Here is a 21,665-nt window from a genome sequence, read left to right on the forward strand (position 1 = left end):
TTTGATGATTAGACCCTTAAGTGATTTTTTGTCTCACCGCTCTTTCCAGGAATATATAACTCCATCAGGAGTGCCACTGCCAGTTAAAACCCATTAAAATAAAGGCAATTTGTCTCTGAGCTGCCTGTTCTGGCCTCAATACATGTCTGCCCTCAGTGACTCCTTCACTGGCTGTTCATCTTCTCTGACTTCTGCCATACTGCCAGTAACATCATTTCAAATACACATTTACCTTTGCTAGCTTTAATTTACTTGTAATATTAGGCAAGTTCTCTTATAGGGACCCAATACCCAAATCTTACTATCCCCTAATCCCTACTGCAATTGTACTAGCCCCTAAACTAATCAACTCAAGAAGCTCACTTAGTGCAATGAAGTGATTCCAACAGATGAATAGCAAATCCAGTGAACACAACAGGTCCAAAGATAAGCATTGGTAATACACAGTCTAAGGATCAAATAACCTTAGAAATAACCCCCTAAGTACAGCTCCAATCCTTGTGCAGCAGTAAAACAAGAATATAAAGCACCAGTGTAACATATAAAATGAACTTTATTCCAAGAACAAACAACTAGTTAAGCACTTTCATCCCCTCAGGAATTCATCAGAACCAGTAAATGCTAAAAAACATGGGGTTCAAACGCATTCAGTTAATTGGACAAACAACACTACTGGTTGTCATTAGATACGTTTATGAGGTAACAAGTCCAAAACTTCTGTGAATAAGTCCAGTGCCTTAAACAAACAGGTGGAAGCCTAAAAAACAAAAATAAATATCCTGTTGGTGTGGAATGAACAACAGATGAAAAAATACTTGTTGAAACATATAAGCTGTTTAAAAATACAAAGTATTGTGCTTAAACTATCCAAGAGAAATAACTCTTATTGGTTTGGAATTTTTCCATTTAGCCATTTCAGAACGTACTGATTTTGACAGTGATCTTATCAATTTCATAGTCTTTCTCATGGAATTAATTCTATGCAATAATTATATTTTCTTTGAAGGGGGAATATTATCATTGAGTATGGGCATGGCAATGGGTGCAGCTTGCATTCCCATATATGTCAATTTGGTCATGTATTGGTGGGAGAAAACTTACATTTTCAACTCTCCTTACTCTGACTCCTGGCACTTGTACTTACAATATTTGCATGATATTTTTATCTTTTCGAACTCCCAGTGTGAAGGGGTATGGGATTTTCTCACATTTTTGAACACCTCAACATCCTTTCTCAGGTTCACCTACTCAAACACAAAGAAAGAGGTTAACTAAGTTATCCATCTGTTTCCAGTCATCTTTCCTAGCACTTACATTTCAACGGTTGCCACCTGCTGTCATGTAAAAGGAACATATTTAAGGGCCAATTAGTAAGAGCGGCATGGATGAGTTTTACTTGTATCTTTTTTAAATGAATGCGACCGCATCTTTAACATGTTTTTGAAAAGTGGTTACTCCTTTAAATTCCTTGACCCTCTTCAACAGGAAGTCTCCAGGGGTTGGGGTATCAAATTTTTGCCACTCTTAGGCTTAGTTTACTCTCCCACTATTCATGGCTCCCACACACAGGACACAGATTCCACCAAATATTCCAGTTCTTTGGTGGTCACTTACAATTATGAATTCAAAAACATTAAAGATATTGTCCACAGGAATTGTAATATACTTAAAGTGGGTGACAAGATCTTTGAAACTTAGGGACAACACCCACCATTGTATTTAAGACTGGGAAAATTGTCAAATGTTGGTTTGAGAACATACAGCCCCCCCTCTAAAAAAATTACCAGAGGCACATGTAAATGTGGGGCTTGTGGGCAATGCCCCTATGTATTACAGCAAGAACAAATGACTTTAGCCAACTTTTGCCAATCAACTCTTTCTTTGGCAGATGGTAATTGACAAACTAAAGGTGTGATTTATATCGCACAAAGTTCCAACTGTCCATGCTTTTATATTGGCAAGACTGATTGACAGTTCTGTAAAAGGATTTATGAACACCGTCATGATATATTCACAAATAACCTTAATAATTCACTGTTTAAACATTCCCTCTCATGTTCTGGCTTCAATAAATTCTTGTATGAGATTTTGGAAGCTGTTCCATTTAAAGAACCGGGGAACCCATGTATAACTAGGGTTTAAAGCAGAGAGATCTTTTGGCAATTTAAATTCAATGCCACAGTAGTACACATTGGTTTACATGAACATTTATGCATTTTGCCTGTTTTAAACCTTAGTGCTATCAGTTTGTAACATGGGCATAATGTACAATGTTACCCGTTTGCTTTAGACTTTTTTACTTTTTTTGTACAGAGTTATTTCTCTTGGACTAGTTTAAGGACAATGCTTTGTATTTTTAAACAGATTATATGTTTTTAGAGAGTGTTTTTTTTTTCATCTGTTGTTCATTCCACACCAACAGGAGATTTATTCTTAGTTTTTAAAGCTTCTACTTGTTTGTTTCAGGCACTGGACTTATCCACAACCATTTTGGATTTGTTACCAATTACCTCATTAACTTATCTACTAACAACCAAGTGTTGTTTGTCCAATAACTGCATGCATTTAACCCTCTTGTTTTTCAGCGTTTGATGGTTCTGATGAAGTCCTGAGGGGACAAAAGTGCTTAACCAGTTATTTGTACTTGGAATAAAGTTTGTTTTATATATTACACTGGTGTTTCCTATTCTCATTTTACTACTGCACAAGTATTTGGAGCTCCACTTAGGGGTTTATGTCTAAGGTTATTCAGTCCTTAGACTGTGTATAACAAGCGCTTATCTTTGGACCTGTTGTGTTCATTGGATTTGCTATTCATCTGTTGGAATCATTTCATTACACTAGGTGAGCCTCTTGTGTCGGTTATTCTTCTTTGGCTGCACATTCACATGCAGTTTACAGTTGGTTACTAGCTGCTAAACTATTCCTTAGGTGTCTCAACTAGGCTGCATTCTAGGTGCTTTGTGGTCCAACTGTGTTGCTGTGTATCATGTGTGTGGCACTTCTGGTGGCTCCAACATACTATGTTGCACCTTATATAGCACCAAACTAAATAAAAGACTCAAGCACAGAAATTTTGCATTTTGTGTGATTGCACACTTATTTTTTATTTTATAATTATCATAAGAAAGTCTTTTTTCATTGCACAGCTTATTACTAAGGGTACAGCATTCTAAGTCGAGGGACGTGATTATTCCACTGTATTTTGCACTCGTCAGGCCGATCATTAAGTGTAATGCCCCATTCAGTATGTACCTGTCCAAACATTAGACACAACTTGAATACACATAGTGCTTTCCTTCTAAGAAAATCAAGGGCCTATAGCAAAAAAGAAAAAATATGCAGACACATCTCAAAACTTTATCCCATTTCTCAGCATTATACTATTAACTACTGCGGGTGTTGTCTGCTTCTCGCATGGAACCTCAACACACACTTTCCTGTCAGACCTACTACACATTTGAAAGTCCAATGGGGGCATAAACAAAGGGTCAAGAGGCCTCACTCTCTTTTGCAAAATAAATAGAACATGCCAGTGGGATAGATACATATCACTGAATACAGCTCTTTGAAATTGTCTTCCTCTACACATAAAGCATTCTGGGTGAATGGATGGGTCACCACAAACTCACCACTGGTTTAGCACCACTGTCCCTCACTGATAGGGGCAGCATGACAATGTTCTGCTCATCTCTGGGTTACTGATGCTTAAAATATAAGGATTAAAAACTTCATGGCAATGCATGACTAGGCTTTAAAAGATCCTCACAGATCAACAGACTAGCAAGTATATATGACCTTTGTTGTTACCCAGGAGAAACCAATAGATCAAAAGTCCATTTTCAAAGGTGGCCAGAGGAGAAAAGTGTTAAGTGTCATGTCAATGGATTCTGAAGTCAGATAATTCTAATAACGGATCAAGCAACTGCATTCTCTAAGTCTTTTATTTATTTTATTTCTGTTTCATTCACTTCTTAATCAGGCTAGCTTTCTTGGAAGAGGTCCGGCTCTTAGGTTCATAGGTTCGTACTAGGATATCTGCCCTAGGGCATTTATAAGCCTAGCCAGAGTGTGTGTGGCTTTCACCACCCCTTAGGATGAGAATACTACGCCCTTTTAGGGTTTAGTTTACTGTGCCTCTGTCTAGTAGTGACACAGAGATGACCCCCGGGGTAAACCTACGATCTCCCATCCACTCGTCAAGATTTCTCTTGAATAGAGTCAGTGAGGGGCTCTGCCTAACATGGACTGGGATTCTGTTCCAGAGTGTAGGGAGCCTCTGGGTTATGAATCTGTCCCTCCAGCACGTCCTATTTACTTCTGTGTTGAGGTTTAAGTCTCTTGCTCTCGTGGCTCTGATGGATTTGGATTTTCTGAGGTGGAGCATGTCCATTAATTCGGATTGGACATGGCCTTGTACGTCAGGCACAGATCACCTCTGAGTAGGCGGTATGCGACTGAATAGAGCTGGAGTTTTTTCAGTCGGGCAGCATATGACATATGTTTAAGACCCTTTATCCTCTTGGTGAGGAACTTTTGGGGTCTTTCCAACTGCTGCAGGTGTCGGGTGAGATACATCCCAAATGGGGCATTGTACTCAATCATTGGCCTGATAAGAGAAGAGTACAGGGGCACAATGACCTCTCTTGATCTAGATGTGAAACCCTTCATGATAAGGTGGGCAATATAGAAGGTCTTCCTAACCACCTCTTCTGGGGTAACCTAGGAGAAATGCTTAAGTGACACACGAAAGATACAGACTGAAAGAATAAAACAAAAGGCAACACAATGACGTTCTTTACAGTGTACCTATCCACTGAAGGCTTCTTTTAGTTATGCCATTTATGTACATATGTCTTCCTTATTTTATCACAGGTAACACCACTAAAGAACTTGACAGTATACTACAAAGGTCTGTGTAGAGATAAGGAGATTAATCTTTCAGCAGAGATATCTTTGTCTCTAGGCTTTCTGTAAACAGGTCTACAAGGTCCATACCTGGTGCTAATAAGAACTAATCTGCAAAATTCACTTCAGTAATTAAGAGTGGTCAGATCTGCTAGCCTGGTTAGGGCATGGGATTTGTCCTTGCTCCTGAGAACTCTGACTCTATTATCTGACAAAGTACTATAGGGCCAATAGGCATGAAGGAAGGAAGAACTGCATAGAAGAAGGAAGAGGAATTATAGACTTAATACTTTGCTACCTACAGCAAAGAATATTTCAGAAAAAATTCCTGAAAGAGAGAGGATAGTAAGTTTTGTAGGAAATTTACAATTTCGGAATGACCATCAACATGCATTTACGGCAAACACGGAGATATTTAGTAAAGCTTCCACTACCACCCTTTCTTCTTGGTGCATTTACTGTGACTATGGTACAAATGTAATTTCTGATCTCTTAGGCAGAAGCATAGCCATGTTGAGGAAAAGGGGGGCACATCCAAGCACAGGTGCAAGGTGTTAGGGTCTGTGCTCAGAAGATCGATCAGTTGGTAGCACAGTATTGACATTCACTTCTATACCTGCATTGAAATACTGGTACAGAAGTGAATTCTGATACTGCTATATTGTTTTTGTGCTCATAACTGAAGCACTGCACTTAATATGTGCTATACCTTGTGACAATCAGTTTGCTACAGCCTTTTCAAATTTGCAGACTTTTCTGTTCTTTAACCTAGAGTTGAGGGATGGCATAGAGCAGGTGCCCCTCAGGAGACAGGTGAGGAGCAATGAATGGAGATTTTTTTTAGCCCAGATTGAGGAGCAGCACAGGGTGTTAGATAAGCCAGCTGCAGCTGTGCTCTCAGGTACTGCACTTCAATAAACTATATGAATTTTACTACTTTCACATATAACCTTCTAAGAATGGCTACTGTGTCCATAAAAGTAATGTTGGTACCAGAATATTTTTTTTTTCTCTGAGCATATATTTAGTATATTTCTATTTTGGCTGACAGAAACAATTCACAAAAAAACAAATGCTTGTCCTTTTGACCATGTCTGTCCTTGATGGCTGCCTACACCTAGTTACCAAAGCGTTTGTTTAAGGCGTGTTACTCCATTACTCTGGCATTGTATACAATTGTAAACAACATTCCGTAAATGATAGGACAATGATTTCCCAAGACAATAAATGTCAGTACAGTCGCTGACTTTCAAGTGTCAACAGTGCAGATTTTTGTTAAACACTCTTTATAAAGCTGATGGTAAAATGAGAACTGGATGGGCAAAACCATGCCTAAATACCATACAGTAAACTATATTACAAAGGGGATTGAGACATTTATTTTTGCCAGCTGCACTTAAGATATACAAATAATCAGTAATGGTGAAAGATATCAGACTGTCAAATGAGGCTGTGGGTCAGACTCAGACACTTGTCACTATAGCTTGGTGAAAACTAGCATTCTATGACAATAAACATAGGAATCAATTCCCAGAGGACTAACTGGAGCTGTTGTCAATATTTGTCTATCCCTCCATTAATGAGTATGCCACTATTTCCAGCAGCATGACAATGCAAAGAGATCAGATTTGGGACACGGGCCAGTAAGGTGCTCAGCATACAACCACGTAGGCAATTTTTAATATATAAAAAAAAGCCTATACATTCCAGGCCTATATTTAGCTGCTACAGCAACACTAGAGTACATTTTCTATAGAACTTTTTGATTGCACTTTGAAACCTCTATATGTCATGCCGAGTCATAAATATGGCACACAATTGCAATAATTCTTTTTCTATATCACTTGTACTGGAAATTATGCTATGCACAAATAATTTTGCTGAGTCACTAGCCTTTGCATTTAGTCTCACAGTTTTTGAAATCAGTCCCCTGTCAAGCCTCTTGTTGCAGGTAAGGTCAATGGATTCTGAATTCCTCTCCGGGTCTTTTGATGCAAATAATTTTTTGCTTTATTTGGGACAGATGTGCTAAATGCATAAAATCACTCAATAGCCAAATAGTTTCCAGCCTGGTACATGTGCCCTTATCTTCCATTGGATTAAGGATACAGTCCTCACATTGCCACTAAGACTTATAATGCCTCTCTCCCAGTAATGGCATGGTCCCTTGCACTAGCCACTGAGGGCTACCACCAGGCCATGGCTTGGTAAACTGCAAACTCATTCTCTCACTGTAACATCTCCCCTCTCCCAATCGAACTGTGGCTATGAATGACCTGTTTTGTCCTGCCTTTACTCCCTGCCAGTATCATCAAATAGCTGAGCCACTTACTGAACTTGGGTCACCTAGGCCACAGTCAGGGTTGCACCCCTCTTTACCACCAGGGGTCTATGTTAAATCACTGAATGCTTACAAAAGCAATGATTTATCGAACCCATGTAAGCAAAAGCTTACAATCTCGAATGCTTAGAACAGTGTTTTTTTTCCAAGGGGAAAAAAATCTCTGTTCCACAAAACAAAAAAAAAAAAAAACATTTTAAAACATTACATAAAGTGGGGGGGGGGGGTGACACCCCCCATGTTGGGGGCTGTGCCCCCCACACCCCCCACTTAAATATACCAACTCCAAGACTGCACTACAGTGACAAAAACAGCAAAATAACGGAAGCGGCCAAGAGATTTCTTTCCCAGGGAAAGAATTTGCTTATACGCCGTTTTGTTATTTTGCCTTTTCGTGCTTTCAAGTTCGATCAAGACGCATTTAAAAGAATGCATCTTTGATCATTTAATAGGAACCCACCACCAGTACTAATTCCCAACGGCATTTTTTAAACATGGAAATAAACTATCATAAAACCTTGGAGAAAGATTAAAAAAAAATGCCACTCATCATTTCTTCAGCCTTACAGATTTGACTGTCCAGCTCTTGTTGAAATAGTGCAACAGACATAAATGCACACCTACTGACCACCTCTTTAGTGCTCTTTTTCTTGGTCAAAGAAATACAAGGCCAGTAGGTCTGACCCTGTGAAATTAACAAAGGCAACTATTGAGCAAATAGCCCCAAACGTGTTGACATTCTCATTAACATCTTATCTAAAGTTTAAAACACTTATCGTGTCAGATACAGAAGTTTTGACCACAATAACAATCCAAGTGACCCTGGTTTTACTAGAAACTAAGGAGCTGAAACAGCCAGAGAGGGATGAGAGTAAGGGGGCCATTACTGCCCCAGCCATCCCAGGTGAAGGTTGTTGGCTAAATCTACAAAAGAATGTCTTAATTAAGGTGCTGAAGTACAGCTCCTGCAGTAGGAACTCTGCCATTAAGGAATGCAAAGTATTTTAGCTGGGTACTGTAGGTGTGCAGAAGTCTGTATGTTCACTGATTCAGCATAGTGAGCCCTGCCCCACACAGTTCTTTCAGCAGCAGGTATGCTACATAGCAGCTATGAGGGGGGAGGGTTAAGTACCAGCTCAGAATCTCTTAACCCCAGCCTCAAGATGACGGTTGTGATTCTCAGCTCTTACCTCCCTCTACTAGTGTCATATGACACCTGGATTTGGGAAGCACAATAAGTCAATAAGATATAGGGGCTAGATGGGTGCAACAGGGACCAAAAAAATTATGTGTGTGTGTGATTGTATATATATGGGTTCACTTTATAAGCTCAAAATCTTGAAATATCGAATCATAACGTGGAAGCTAAAGACCAGAAGCACGAAATTCAAAATTTCGCATGTTGGAGATGTTGAATTAGCAGTTCTGGTGTTGTGCTGTGTTCATAGATTCAGGTAAGTGTTTTTGTTTAAGGGTTTTGGGCAGGGGCTGTGGCGTGCGTTTTGTTTCAGTGATGTGTGTGTGCGTGAGGGGAATGTTGCTTGTGTGGTGGTGTTTCGTGTGTGTGTGTATGTAGTGCGACTTTGAAGTTAGTATATTTAAGTAGGGGGGTGGAAGGCACAGGGGGGCTTGCCCCCCTGCATATAGTAAGGGTAGGTGTGTGTGTTTGTTTAGTTGTGTGCATGTGTGTTGTATTGCTTTTATGAAAGTGTTGGGAGGTATGTGTGTTTGTGTGCGCATGTGTTGTGTAGTGTGTGCTGTGTGTTTTCGCGGTTTTGGGTTTCGCGGTTGTCTGGTTTCAGTTATATGGATTTTTGACTTCATGGTCTCGAGATACTGAAATTTGATATTTCAGTATTATGAAGTGAATCCAAATATGTATATATATTATAAATACACACACACACACACGTATGTATGTGTGTGTGTACATATACACACATGCAATACTATTAATTAAGCTGAAGGGCAAAATCTAGGTCTATTTATGAATCAGAATCAAAGTGCAATAATGGCTGCACAAAGATGTATAATTATTGTTCATGGTGCTGGAGTTTTTTTTTTTTCCTTTTATGACTGCATATTGGTTAATAGTCCATGTACCTTGTGTGTCTGTGCATTCTTTGTGTTTAGGACTATATCTAAATATATACAGACAGATGCACACACATACATATACAAACACAAAGGCAATTATAGACAACTATAGAGTTATATAATTTGCTAACCAGGTAAACCCACCAGGAACAAGCTTTTTTTCAAGGTCTACCTATGAGCAGTGTCTGGTTAAGTGAGAAATGGAGGCAAGAGGATAAACTGCAGGTTGAAACTCATTAGCACCTGTTAGAGCAGTAAACTTGTACCCACATGGCAAGCTTACAGCTAAAACTGAACACTGCACAAATGTTGCTAATTGTCCTCCTCTCACATCCGATGTTACAGGCAGCACTAACAGCAGTGGTGATGGCGGCACAAAAAGCATAAGGCAGAACGATTTCTGGAGATCCTTGTGAAAGCTATAAAGAGCAACTAACTCTGAAGTACTGAAATCAGTTTATAATGTCAGATACCGCTTCTTATGTTGTCCAAATCATAAGACTTAGTAATATGGTTCATGTATCGCACTGTCCATATATGTTGTGAATAAACTCCTCAGCAAAAAACAGTGTGGAGTCTGCATGTCCTCCCCGCAGTTGAGTGATGTTAAAAATATGCAGGTAGGTGCGAACGTGAATGGGTGTGCCTTCTTTGAAGGTTGGGCATCGGGCTGGCAACTCGGCACCATAAAAATCCACTGCCAATCATTAGCGGACTGGAGTTCCGCTGTGGCGACCCCTAACTGGGAAAAGCCAAAAGACATTACTTTTATTCAGCAAAAACTAATATGTGCAGAAACTGTATGCAATACCCCATAGCTTTACATCAACTTTAGACAACCTGTGAAAGCCTAACATCTTGTTAAGGTAGAATGCATTGGGAAATTGTCTATACTCTTCCAAATAATTTATAAAGCTCCGTTTAGATATATGATGCACTAGATAGTTTAACAAAAGTAAGTTATCCATTAATATTTGGAGCAACATAGCTTTGACAACAGAACTAGAAACAGACGGCTTCTGTTCTGTCATGGAGTTTGTCATTTCCACTTTTAAATCCTTGAAGGTGGCTACCTATGTGGCATTCTCTTATGGTGGGTTAAGACAGTTATTCCCTTTAATTTCATTAATTGCAACCAGCCAAAATTCTGTGTGTATGCACGTCTTTCTCAATGATAAATCAGCACTGGTAAATATTCTAAGATGTTGAACACTATGTCAAATGTAGCAGGTCTTCCTGACCCACACCTAAAAGATTCTGTTAAAACATCCTTAAAGTAAAATGACTGTAAACATCATAGTTATCATTTTAAAGTAAATCACAAAATCTGAATCCTAAGAAGTTGGTCTGATACTGCTAAACACATTTAAATGCTATCAAACAAGATAAAGCCAGAACATTCTGGTATTGCTGCAGAAGGAATTGCCATCACTGATGATTTATTCCAAACTAGGACAACTCTTATACAGCAGAATGACAAAACACTATGTGTGGTGCTGGACCTTGCTTTAAAAAGACACATGGAAAGAAATATATATTTATAGCACTAACAAAATTTTCTGTACATAAACAGAAATTAGGTTTTAGAATGGGCAGATAGCCTAGTATGAACCTATGAACCTATAAACTTTAAAAAGGGCACAGTATACTCAAATCAAGGGGTGGCGTAAGCCAAACACAATCAGGCTAGGCTTATAAATGCCCCAGGGCAGATAGCCTAGTATGAACCTATGAACCTATTACAGGGACAACACTATGCATCTCCCAGAAGAAATAAACAACTAGTCTGACAGCAAACTTCACTGAAGTTACCATGTACTTTGGGCTCTGACTACTAGCATAATTACTATCAAAACTTATTTTTCGGTGTTGGTCTTATCTTTCGGCTTTTCCAGGTTAGGAGTCGCCACAGCAGAACTCCAGTCCACTAATGATTGGCAGTGGATTTTTACAGTGCCGAGTTGCCAGCCCAACGCCCAGCCTTCAAAGAAAGCACACCCATTCACGCACACACCTACCTGCATGTCTTTAAATATCACTCAGCCATGGGAGGACATGCAGACTCCACACAGAAGGCGCTACAGACGCGAATCAAATGGGAGAATCTCCTGCTGTGAGGCGACAACGCTAACCGCTGCACCACCACGGCTCTGTTTTTCAGTGTTGGTGCAATAGCTCATTATTAAAAAGATTGTACTACCACAAGGGGTGTGGAAAGTTTTTTTTTTAAATTACACTGCCACACTTCAAAACAGATTTCCTGTAAAATTTATATTATACCGTGACTGGCCATTAACATTTAAAAATGACTACTCCGATTGGTCAGCCCAACCAGCGTGCCCATTATAAATCAAGAATACACCAACAGTAAAAGTCAGGCCTCTAAAGTATCACTGAGCGACCAGACTTTCTTTTCGGCATATACAACTTCCAGTTATAACGCTCAACTGTACATATGGTCTCAAAATGCCCAGATTTTTGCTTCAGATTCTTAGTCTGTTTCTCGGCAAATCTTTGAAGGTTAAAGTTAGAAAATAATGACAGACATTTGAGTTTCAGACTTTGTACTCTTCAGGAAATTAATGCTAAAGCAAAACCTGTCATTATATCAATTTTCTTAATTTGTAACAGCAATACATAAAAACTGTCCCTACTTTTTGACCTTTATCCCCCCATTATTTATGGCTTTGTCCAGATTTCTTGCTCTGAGAGGTTGAGATGTATGCTTCTAGACAACAAACAATGTTGTAGATCTGAAAGATGATCGTAAGCTACTAAGTCAGCCACAATGTTCTGCATTCAAGAGGAATCAAGTACGTTAAAAAAAAAAAAAAAAAAAATGAAACATCTACTGGATTCTTCCTGTATGCAAAACATCATGGCTGACACAGGAGCTTACAAACACCTTCCCCATCTACATTTCTTTCCAAACCACAGGTGTACTGTGTAAGCATGGGAACGTGAGTCCCATACACATGCACAGTACATCAAGCAACCCCCAAATACATAAAATTAAAGTGGAAGAACAACACGGCACCATTATACAAGAACATTATTTAAGAAAAGTAATTTTTTTTATCTTAAATAATGTCATTGTATAACACTAATAACCCATGGCTGTGTGTGGGTAATGCTGGATTTGCCCACAGTTGACTTTCTTTGATCACTCAGGCTTCGTCCTCAGGACCAAACCACACCCAACTATGGGTAAATCCAGCATTACCCATACCCCAGCCATGGGTTATTGCTATAATAAACCATTACAACCATACACACCTCTCAATTATACCTACTTTCAGGCACAATTTACCCCTTCACACAATGTACCTATTTTGGAGGTACATTTCTATTTTCAGACTTGATTTACAACTCTGCATGATTTTCTGACCCCACCACCACCACACACACACACACACACACACACATACACACAATATTGAAGCTGTTATATACACAAGAAACCAGACTACGTGACCAAAATACTAGTGGCACCAATAATTTAAAGAAAGCCTCCCTTTTTCAGAAAAAAATAAATAAATGACTGTTTGAGGCAGATTTTTGGAATATCATGCATTCAAGTCTATACATTAGATGCTGTGCATTTGCTACTGTCCTTTCGTTATATTTTACTCAGTCTCAGTTTTTTTAATTTGCAAGTAATAGTCCACAGTCCTAGCAGAACTGGGAGGAGCTTGTGTTATTAGAGATTCAAATTTTATGATAATTAGGTGTTCAGATTTGTAGCTGCCTTTATCTACTTTTAAAGAGCTTTTGTACTTATTTTCTATGTCTGCAGTTCAAGAGGTATGCAGCCATATGGCATTTCACATGGTCATTAATAAACATGAACTAAAAGAAATGTATATTCTTTAAAGTGACAAAGGCAAGAAAAGAGAGCCATAGTCCTCACATTTAGAGTTGTAAGAAATAACATTCATCTACATACCAGAACTTCTATAACTACAATTTATCTTAATTCATGGAAGATATTACATTTACTTAAGTAATGTCATTAGTATTCTTACTAAACAAAGATGAAGCCGACAGATTGATAACAGCCTTATGCATTGTTAAAACATTATTGAAGCAGGCTGGTATCCGCCTTCTTCTACACCTGCATATCACTTTAACATCAAGCATTCCTCCAAAAGTTTAAGAGATGCAGCCAGAACTTCTTTATTTTTTTGTAGCACTGTGTCCAGCTTGCTTTTTCTATAAGCTTATAGCACATGCCCTGCTATAGTAATACAAGACTGACTGAACTATGGGAGGGTGCTACAACTGTGAAAACCCACAGTACTATAGTCAGTATCTGTCTGTATAGTAAATCTTATTCTGCAGGACGCTGCAGCTTTGACTGAATGCATTTTAAACCCAGTGCTCAGATATAAAGAAGTGTTTCTCACGTGCTTTTCATTTGAAATGCTGGACTTTATCTGTAGTTCTTCCATAATGCTGCTATCTAAATACTACATGCACAGGTTTATTCAGGATTTTTAAACATTCTTAAAACAGTCCAGCTTCCACTAACCATCTTTACATATTACTTAGCTTTGTCCTTTTCATACCTATCTGAGCTCATCTGTCCTCATACCTACATTTCATTGTAGTGCATGAAGTGCCATGATTATGCTCTGAAATCTGGAAAAAGACAACTTTAAGCACTTTTCTGATATAAGGAAGGTGCTTAACCAACTATAGTTAAGCACCTCTCAGTGCTGTTAAGCTCTAGTCTCACACTACTGCATTTACAGTGGCCACTGAAGAACAGTGTTCAAGCAGCTAAAACAGCTTTAACAGTTGTAATACACTTCAGACTGTCAGAATTATTTTTAAATTGAAGTGTGTTACAGATTTTTAAAGTTTCTAATGGATCAAAGACACACACAGCTTCTGCTCACTATCTGTGAGGCACTGCTGTGTTGCAGCTTTCAACACTGTTATACATTTTTTGTGCTCTTACAGTTCATATTATTTTTTCTTCCTCTGTCTGCCTGTCTTGTAGAAAACTACAGCAGCTAAAGCTCTAGTTATTTCAAAGGCATATCTGGAAGACATAAGTGTGTTACAGCTTTCACAGGTGTGAAACACGTTGATCTTCCACATTTTTAAAATTTTTCAGTGCAACTAATATTACACTGAATAAGAAAAGCTCCAAGCACTATAAAAATTAAGTGGATGTCAAGATTCACTTCAAGAGTTTTGCTTTGCCCCATTCTCACTGTGAATTTACTGATGTCCAGTTCTTGAACACATAAATTGTTTATGATCAGAGACCCAATCATATAATCCAATATATAGCAAGTTCAAACTAGCTAACTCTCCTCCTTCTGGTAAGAAGGTTAGGTCAAACATGGCCAGTAAGAATGCTGGGTCATACATGGCCAATAAGAATGCTGAGTCATACATGCCAGTTACAATCTACTCCTAGCCTGCATTGTGTATTCCTCTTCATGTGTTAAAACTAGAATGTCCTTACAAACTTCTCTTATTTAAATATTGTCACTGTTCATTTAGCAGGGCTGTCTAGCTACTACCCATTATGGTGCTTGCACCTTACTTCTAGTCCAGCTTACTGCAGGAAAAATAATCTTGTTTTGATCAGTTTAGCTAATGAAAACAATTAATGAACCAACTAGCTCTGGATCTCCTCACAGAAGTTTTAGAGTGACTACAAATGAACATGTACCCAAATAAATGATCCCATTACCATTTGTTCTGGGGTGGTACTACCCTGTAAAGGGGGCTTTACTATCCTGGTGCATAAGTGCTGTATCTCTCAAGAAAGAAATAATATGGAGTGTTCTGCTTGTACTATTTGAAACAATTTTCACTGGAACATCAGATGTTGAATCACTTTCCATAATTAAAAGAAGGAATTATGTTCTTGTATAAAGTGTCTACAAAAAAAGAGAAAAAGTCAATATAATTCATCAGTCACAGTTTTCTATATTTATTCCTTTTCACTCATATCTCACAGTCCATGCCCATATATCTTGATGGCTTCTTCACAGAAAGTTTTATTTACCAGTGCTATACTGTTTGTTTATTTGTTGGCAACTGATTACTGGGAAAGTCCACTGGGCCGAAGAACCCATTTTCAGTGCAGGTCCGGGGAGAAAAGCTCCAAATACAGAATACAAACTTGAACAATCTAAATAATTTAAGTGAAACAGGTGGATAAGCACAAAAATTCCCATACTTAGAATAAAATTCAAATATACACATATATAAATAACTTTACAATACTGACAGGATCATTCATAAGAAGGCAAGATTCTAGGCCTTTATCATGATCACTTTTGACTACGAGTCTAAGTGATAGCATAGAGGAAGGAGTAGAGTTTGCAGAATGGGAGTCAATGAATTGGAAGAGGTCAGGTCTTGAAGGAAGGGGATGTGGAACAGTTCAGCTCCAAATGGAAGATAGGTAGTTGCGTAAAGAGAGTTTGAAAGTAGCAATGCTTGGGCTAGATTGGAGAGTTATAGGGAGAGAGTTCCACTTTTTGGCAATAGTACAGGAGTTGGCCAGCTGGAAGTTTTGGTTTATAAATCTGTACTAGATGTTCATTTTCCAACCTAAGTGATATTTTGGTCTTTTGGATAGGTAGTTGGTGAAAAGCAAGGAAAGGGCAGGACATAGTGAAGATTTGTATATAATTTTGTGTGTTGTTATTAGTTAAATGTAGGAGAGATAGTGTGGTAGTTCTAACCAGTTTAGAGAATGTAAAGCTCTACACTAGTGGGTGGAATAGAGGAGTTTGTTGCAAACTGGGCAATTTTATTCTAGCAGGTTTCTAGTTCGGATTTTATGTTAGAAGGTAGGTTTGTGAGTAGTGAAGCCCCGACGGTCAGAGAAGGTAGAAGATATGTGATGGCTAGGGTCATTTTTGAAGTGGGGATGAGAAAGTGTTTGTGTCCGTATAGTAAGCCCAATTTCTGGAGACATTTTTTTTTTATGTTGTGTTGGACATGAAGATCGAATTTGAGGTGTTCTTCTATTATAACAACTAGTAGTTTAGTATGGGAGACTATCTCAACTGGTGTTTTGTTGTGGGACAGTACAGTGAATTTTTTTTTGTTTAGTGGGGTACGAGGCTTAAGGGTAAAAACTCGTAGCTTGGTTTTGTTAGGATTGAGAAGCAAAGTGACTTTTAGTCAGCCGGTTTTCAATGGAAGAAAATGCTAGCTGAGTAATGTTTCGTAGCTTGGGAATGGAATCACTAGAGCAAATGACTGTAGAATCATCAGCATATTGAATAAGAGAACCATGGGTAAGAGATAAGTGGTGCCTATTAATGAAGATGCTGAAATGTAGAGGGACCAATATGGAACCTTGGGGTACCCCTGTGGGGTTAGGGAGATAGGAAGAGAGGGAGGAATTCCATTTTGCAGCTTGTTGCCCATTTGTTAAATAACTTGAAAACCAATTAAGTGATTGGGGAGACACAGTCCAGTTAGAGAGAGGTGGCTCAGAAGAAGGGGGAGAGACATGGTATCGAAGTCTTTGGAAAGGTCTAGGACGATGGGTGAGACGAACTTACCATAGTCCCTAGATTTACTGATTGTGTCCATGAAGGAGATGATGGCAGTCATCATGCTGTGACCTGTCCTGAAACCATGGCAATTAGAAGATAGTCTTTAATTTGTGGTGAGAAAGTCAAGAAGTTGAGGCTATGCATATTTTGCAAGACTCTTGGAAATAAGGGAGAGAATAGCAATTGGACGGTAGTTGGAGAGATTTGTGGGGTCGCCGACTTTATGGAGGGATAGAATAAATGCCAGCTTCCAGGTCTTTGGAATGTAGGATTCAAGTATGGATCTGTTTATGAGAATGCTAACCAGGTAGGCAATTGCCTCTATGGAAAGCCGTAGGTAGCCTGTATGGAAATTGTCTGCTGCATTACAGCATGGTTTAAGTTTCAGTAGTAGGCATTTTATGGTTGCAGTGGGGATAGGTTTTAAGGAGGAGAAGGTTGCAGAGGATTTATAGATATCAGTAGAATCTTGGTAGGATGAAGAGGGTGGTGTGTGTGCAAGGGAGGGAAGAATCTGAAGAACTAGTGGCAGAAAAGTTTGAATTAGTATAGCGCTTTGGTAAGTTGGATGTAATGCTGGATATATTGTTTATAAAGTGGTTGTTGAAGACAGTGGCTATATCTGAATTATTTTTGTTAAGAAATGGAGTGAGTTTACACTTAGTACCTGGGTATAGGAGTGAGGAGATGCTTGTCCAGAATTTTTTGGGATTGTTTATGTTGTTGGACTGGAATTTCAGGTAGTAGTCTTTTTTGTCTTTGGTTATTTGTTTTTTTACATGGTTAAGGAGTTGCCTGTGATGTTGCAGGGTGGTAGGATTTTTGTGTTTTTGTTAGAGTTTTGATACTTTATCTCTGTTTTGCATTAGCTGTTTTGTTGACTTTGTTAGCCAGGGGACTGAATTAAATTTTACCCTTTTCATGCAGAGAGGTGCAAGTTTATTTAGGGTATCAAGGAATAAGTTGTTGAAGCAGATGACAACTTCATCTAGGGGGATGTTCTTTACAATATTCCAATGTATTTGTTTTAATAGGTTGATGAATAGTTGGGGGTTAAAGTTGGTTAGGTACCAGGAGTGTTTGTAGTGGTGTTCTTTTTGGATGGATGGGAAGTTCTGCGGATGAAAGCAGGGAGAATATTGCTAAGAGTATTTGGGATAGTGCCTGCTGAGGAGATTTTATTTGGGTCAGTGACGAGTATCCAATCTAGGATAGAGCCTTCAGAGTGGGATTTGTTAAATCTAGTAGGTGATGTAATTAGTTGGGTAAAATTAAATAAGTTTATATTAGAAGAGAGATGTTTTGAACAGATCTTGGCCTGGATTATATTTACGTCCCCTAGAATAATGGTTTCATTTTTGATAGTACTAGAGATCCAGGTAAGTATGTCCTCAAGGATAGGTATATTATTACCTGGGGGAATGTAAATAACTATAATTTAAATTTTCTTAGAGTTGTTTATTTTTAGAAAGGAGATTGTAATTTCTTCAGTGATGAATTTTGAATGGAGTTGGTCAAGGGGGTTATGTAATATGAACTAGGGTGATGGGAGCATCACCCCCACTTGTGGTGTCTATCAAGTAGGTATCAAAAGTAGTGTTCACTACATATTCTTTATTCTTAACCATTTAATGAAGAATTGTTATACTATAAACAGCAATGAAACACATTCTGTATCTCTGTAACTATCCATTCTTTCTTACCAAATATGTACTTTCCATGCCTGAAGCACGCCTTTTGTATTTGCCATTCATAACCATTACTTTTCTCTGAATTTGTCAATTTGCTGATATTCTGGAGTTCATCTCCCTGGGGATCTGCTGAAAATGGGCCACAACCCAATTAGATATCTTAGTCAACAGCATATAAATAAGTAATGCATTAGTTTTTCTTCTCTCTTTCTGATAACTACTTATAGTTAATTGATCTGTATACACACAAAACTTCTCTCCTCTTTTACTCCCTCACAGTTTTCATGACTGCAGTAAGAGTCAGATATGGCAGCATTTGCACTTTTCTTCACTAGTGTAAACAGCAGCTCATTTATTCACAAATCTGTACTTGTGACTGCTCACAGATCCATCTGACCAACTGCCTGTGTTTAATAACGACACAGTAACAGATGCTCTAATACAACCTCTCCACCAGCTGCTTATTCCTATAAGTACTCCACTTACTACGTGCAAACCTGCACAATGCTGGCATTGTTTCACCTTCAGTAGCATGGTCTTCCATTTCCTATTGTTAGAAGGATGTTCTTAAATGGGAGTCATTCATCTAGCCAAAAAATAAACACCTCTGCTGGACCCTGTTTTGGCTAGTTCATCAAAAATTACATTTGTATAAGGAGATCACTTTAAGGGGCGATTTGACCTTACTCAAAATGTCCAGTGGCACTAACATTTATTGTATTAAGTGCAGAGGCAAACCAACTGTAGTTCTATTAATAAGAGGAGGGGTACATGGGGGCTCTGCCCCTGGAAAAAAGATCAGTTTTCACATAAATGGACTTCTCAATAGTTTGATTTGCCTGAAAGTCTGATTATATGGTTCTTGAACAAATGTATCAGACCATTCTTAAGGTAACTATTAACTGTTATGTCTATTTGCACAACATGGGAATTTGTTTTGGTGACCCACAGCCTTCCATGCTCTTACATTGTCGCCATCTTAAACATTAGTGGAATGACCTGCTCCTTGGAGCTATGTCTACTAGAACTACATATTCACTTTAGCAAATAATGAAAAGCTAAACAATAAATTATTTCATTAAAAACAGGGTGTTTAATGTTCATGGCATTCATATTTTGTGGTAAATTAACTTGTTCTAACTGCTGTACACAGACAAGTTCAAAAAGTACAACATAAGAGCCTCGTTATTACTTGCCTGGCGCAGGATATAACATACTTACACAAAGGTTAACATTGACATTAATGTTCAGTGTAGAAGGTAAAGCATATAAAAGTCTGAACACATGAGTTTGAAGAAGTACTTCTCGAATCAAAGGTCATAGTTATAGTCCTGAGAGACAGTAGGGGGGGGGGGGGTCACAAGAACCAGAATAGCCATAAATGTGACTAGAACAAATGTCGCCAGTAGGTCAAAAGCCATAGCCATTGCAGGCTAAGTGATATAAATTCTTATCAAAAGAGTCAGGGTAACTGTGGCTACATACTGCCATAAAAACAAATAACACACCATTCATTTATGTAAATACTGAACGTGCTGCTTTGGCAAGTATTGCGAACTGACAACATTTACAGAATGTTTCGTTAAGATGTTTAACAATGACAACTGACTAAGATTAAATGCAGGGTTAGGAATGTGAAAAACTGAGACCACCACAGATTACTTACTTAATTAAAATTAATATATTATTACCAATAGGTAAAAGCTTTAAGTGGAAATCTTGAACAAACCAACCACACATATGCAGACACTATTGGGGATCTGCAAAGAAGTATCATAAGTGTGGAAGAGCAGCTGAAAGAGATACATGACAGCATGAAACAGCAGAAGCATGAATATGAGCAACTTCTGAAGATCAAGGAGAACCTAGAAGCAGAGATTATTGTCTACAGACGTCTGCTTGAAGGAGAGGACCAATTTATGTGAGTGCCATATGAATGCCAGTGTAAAACTATTAGAAAAATGCATGTCTCTTTGCCTGTCTAAGAAGTAAACCTGCACACAACTTCATGAAAGCTTTAAAAAAAGGTGCAAGTTGATCAAAATGCATTAAGAGAGTATAGTCTGAACCAGATGCGCGTTTCACAGCTTTCACAAGTACCCATTTTATTATATTATCAATAATTTTATTATCAATATTCTTAAAGGTCAATATATTTTAGACTTGACACTATTGGTTGTGTAGTTGTGATTATGGAATATCGTCATTATCCAAATAAAAATGTCACTGCACAGTGCAATTCAAGCAGTAAGTGAAATATATGGATTTCTTATCGTTTTGTTTTAAATTCACACTTTCTGAAACACTAAGCACATACCTCTCAGTGAGAGTACATAAGTGACAGTGAAGATGAATGTTTATACCTAAATGATTTATTGTTTGATGCATCAGATATTAAACTGATATGGAGTTTATATAATTCTGCAATGTCTTGTTCCTACAAATGTATTATATGCCACTTTATTTTGATGCAGGTATACTTTCCACATATAAGCACAAGTCCCAAATTTCTGATGATAACTGCATTATAATACATCATCTAGACATAATGACATGACTTCCAAATCCATCATTTTAATACATTTTATAGTGAAAGGTTCTCTTATCTTAATAGAGATTTCTCGTTGTATGTCATATTGCCCTGCCAATCCATTTTAATAAATTCTTAAACCTCCAATATCCATGCAGGTCACAGAGGTATTTTTTAATTAACTGAATGATTTTAGTTCTAGAAGGCCAGTCAACTGTATCATCCACATCAAAATATCAAAAACAGGCAGATATTTAATCAATATGTAAAATAAAATAATGTAGGTGAATTTACCAAATAGCAGAATATTAGACATATTATTAACTATTAACTGGGAATCCAATACAACATCAAATGTACATGCACAGAGATTTCTGGCTTTTGTAAACACAAACTCCCTGGACCAGATAAGTCAATGCACCAACCAGGGGTGCAACTATACTGGATCTGGTCCTCACTAATATGGGAGACTGCTGCACACCCCGTACTGTAATGCCATCCCTGATAAGGTCAGACCACAAAATGGTCTCCTTTGAAGTAAAAATAAAACCTGGACACCC

General features: G+C 38.2%; 1 protein-coding gene across 4 annotated transcripts in view; it reads left to right on the plus strand.

Annotated features, from left to right (window-relative positions):
- LOC122790313 (keratin, type I cytoskeletal 18-like) overlaps window positions 1-21,665 on the plus strand; it is a 508,415-nt gene that overhangs the window by 236,808 nt on the left and 249,942 nt on the right. For all 4 annotated transcript variants that reach the window (XM_044057831.1, XM_044057834.1, XM_044057833.1 and 1 more), the window contains exon 8: window positions 20,273-20,496. In XM_044057831.1, coding sequence (XP_043913766.1) covers window positions 20,273-20,496 — 224 coding nt within the window. The remainder of the gene's footprint in view (window positions 1-20,272; window positions 20,497-21,665) is intronic.

Source organism: Protopterus annectens, chromosome 16.part0 (genome assembly GCF_019279795.1).
Source record: "Protopterus annectens isolate FY-2018-M chromosome 16.part0, PAN1.0, whole genome shotgun sequence".
Taxonomy (NCBI): Eukaryota; Metazoa; Chordata; order Ceratodontiformes; family Protopteridae; genus Protopterus; species Protopterus annectens.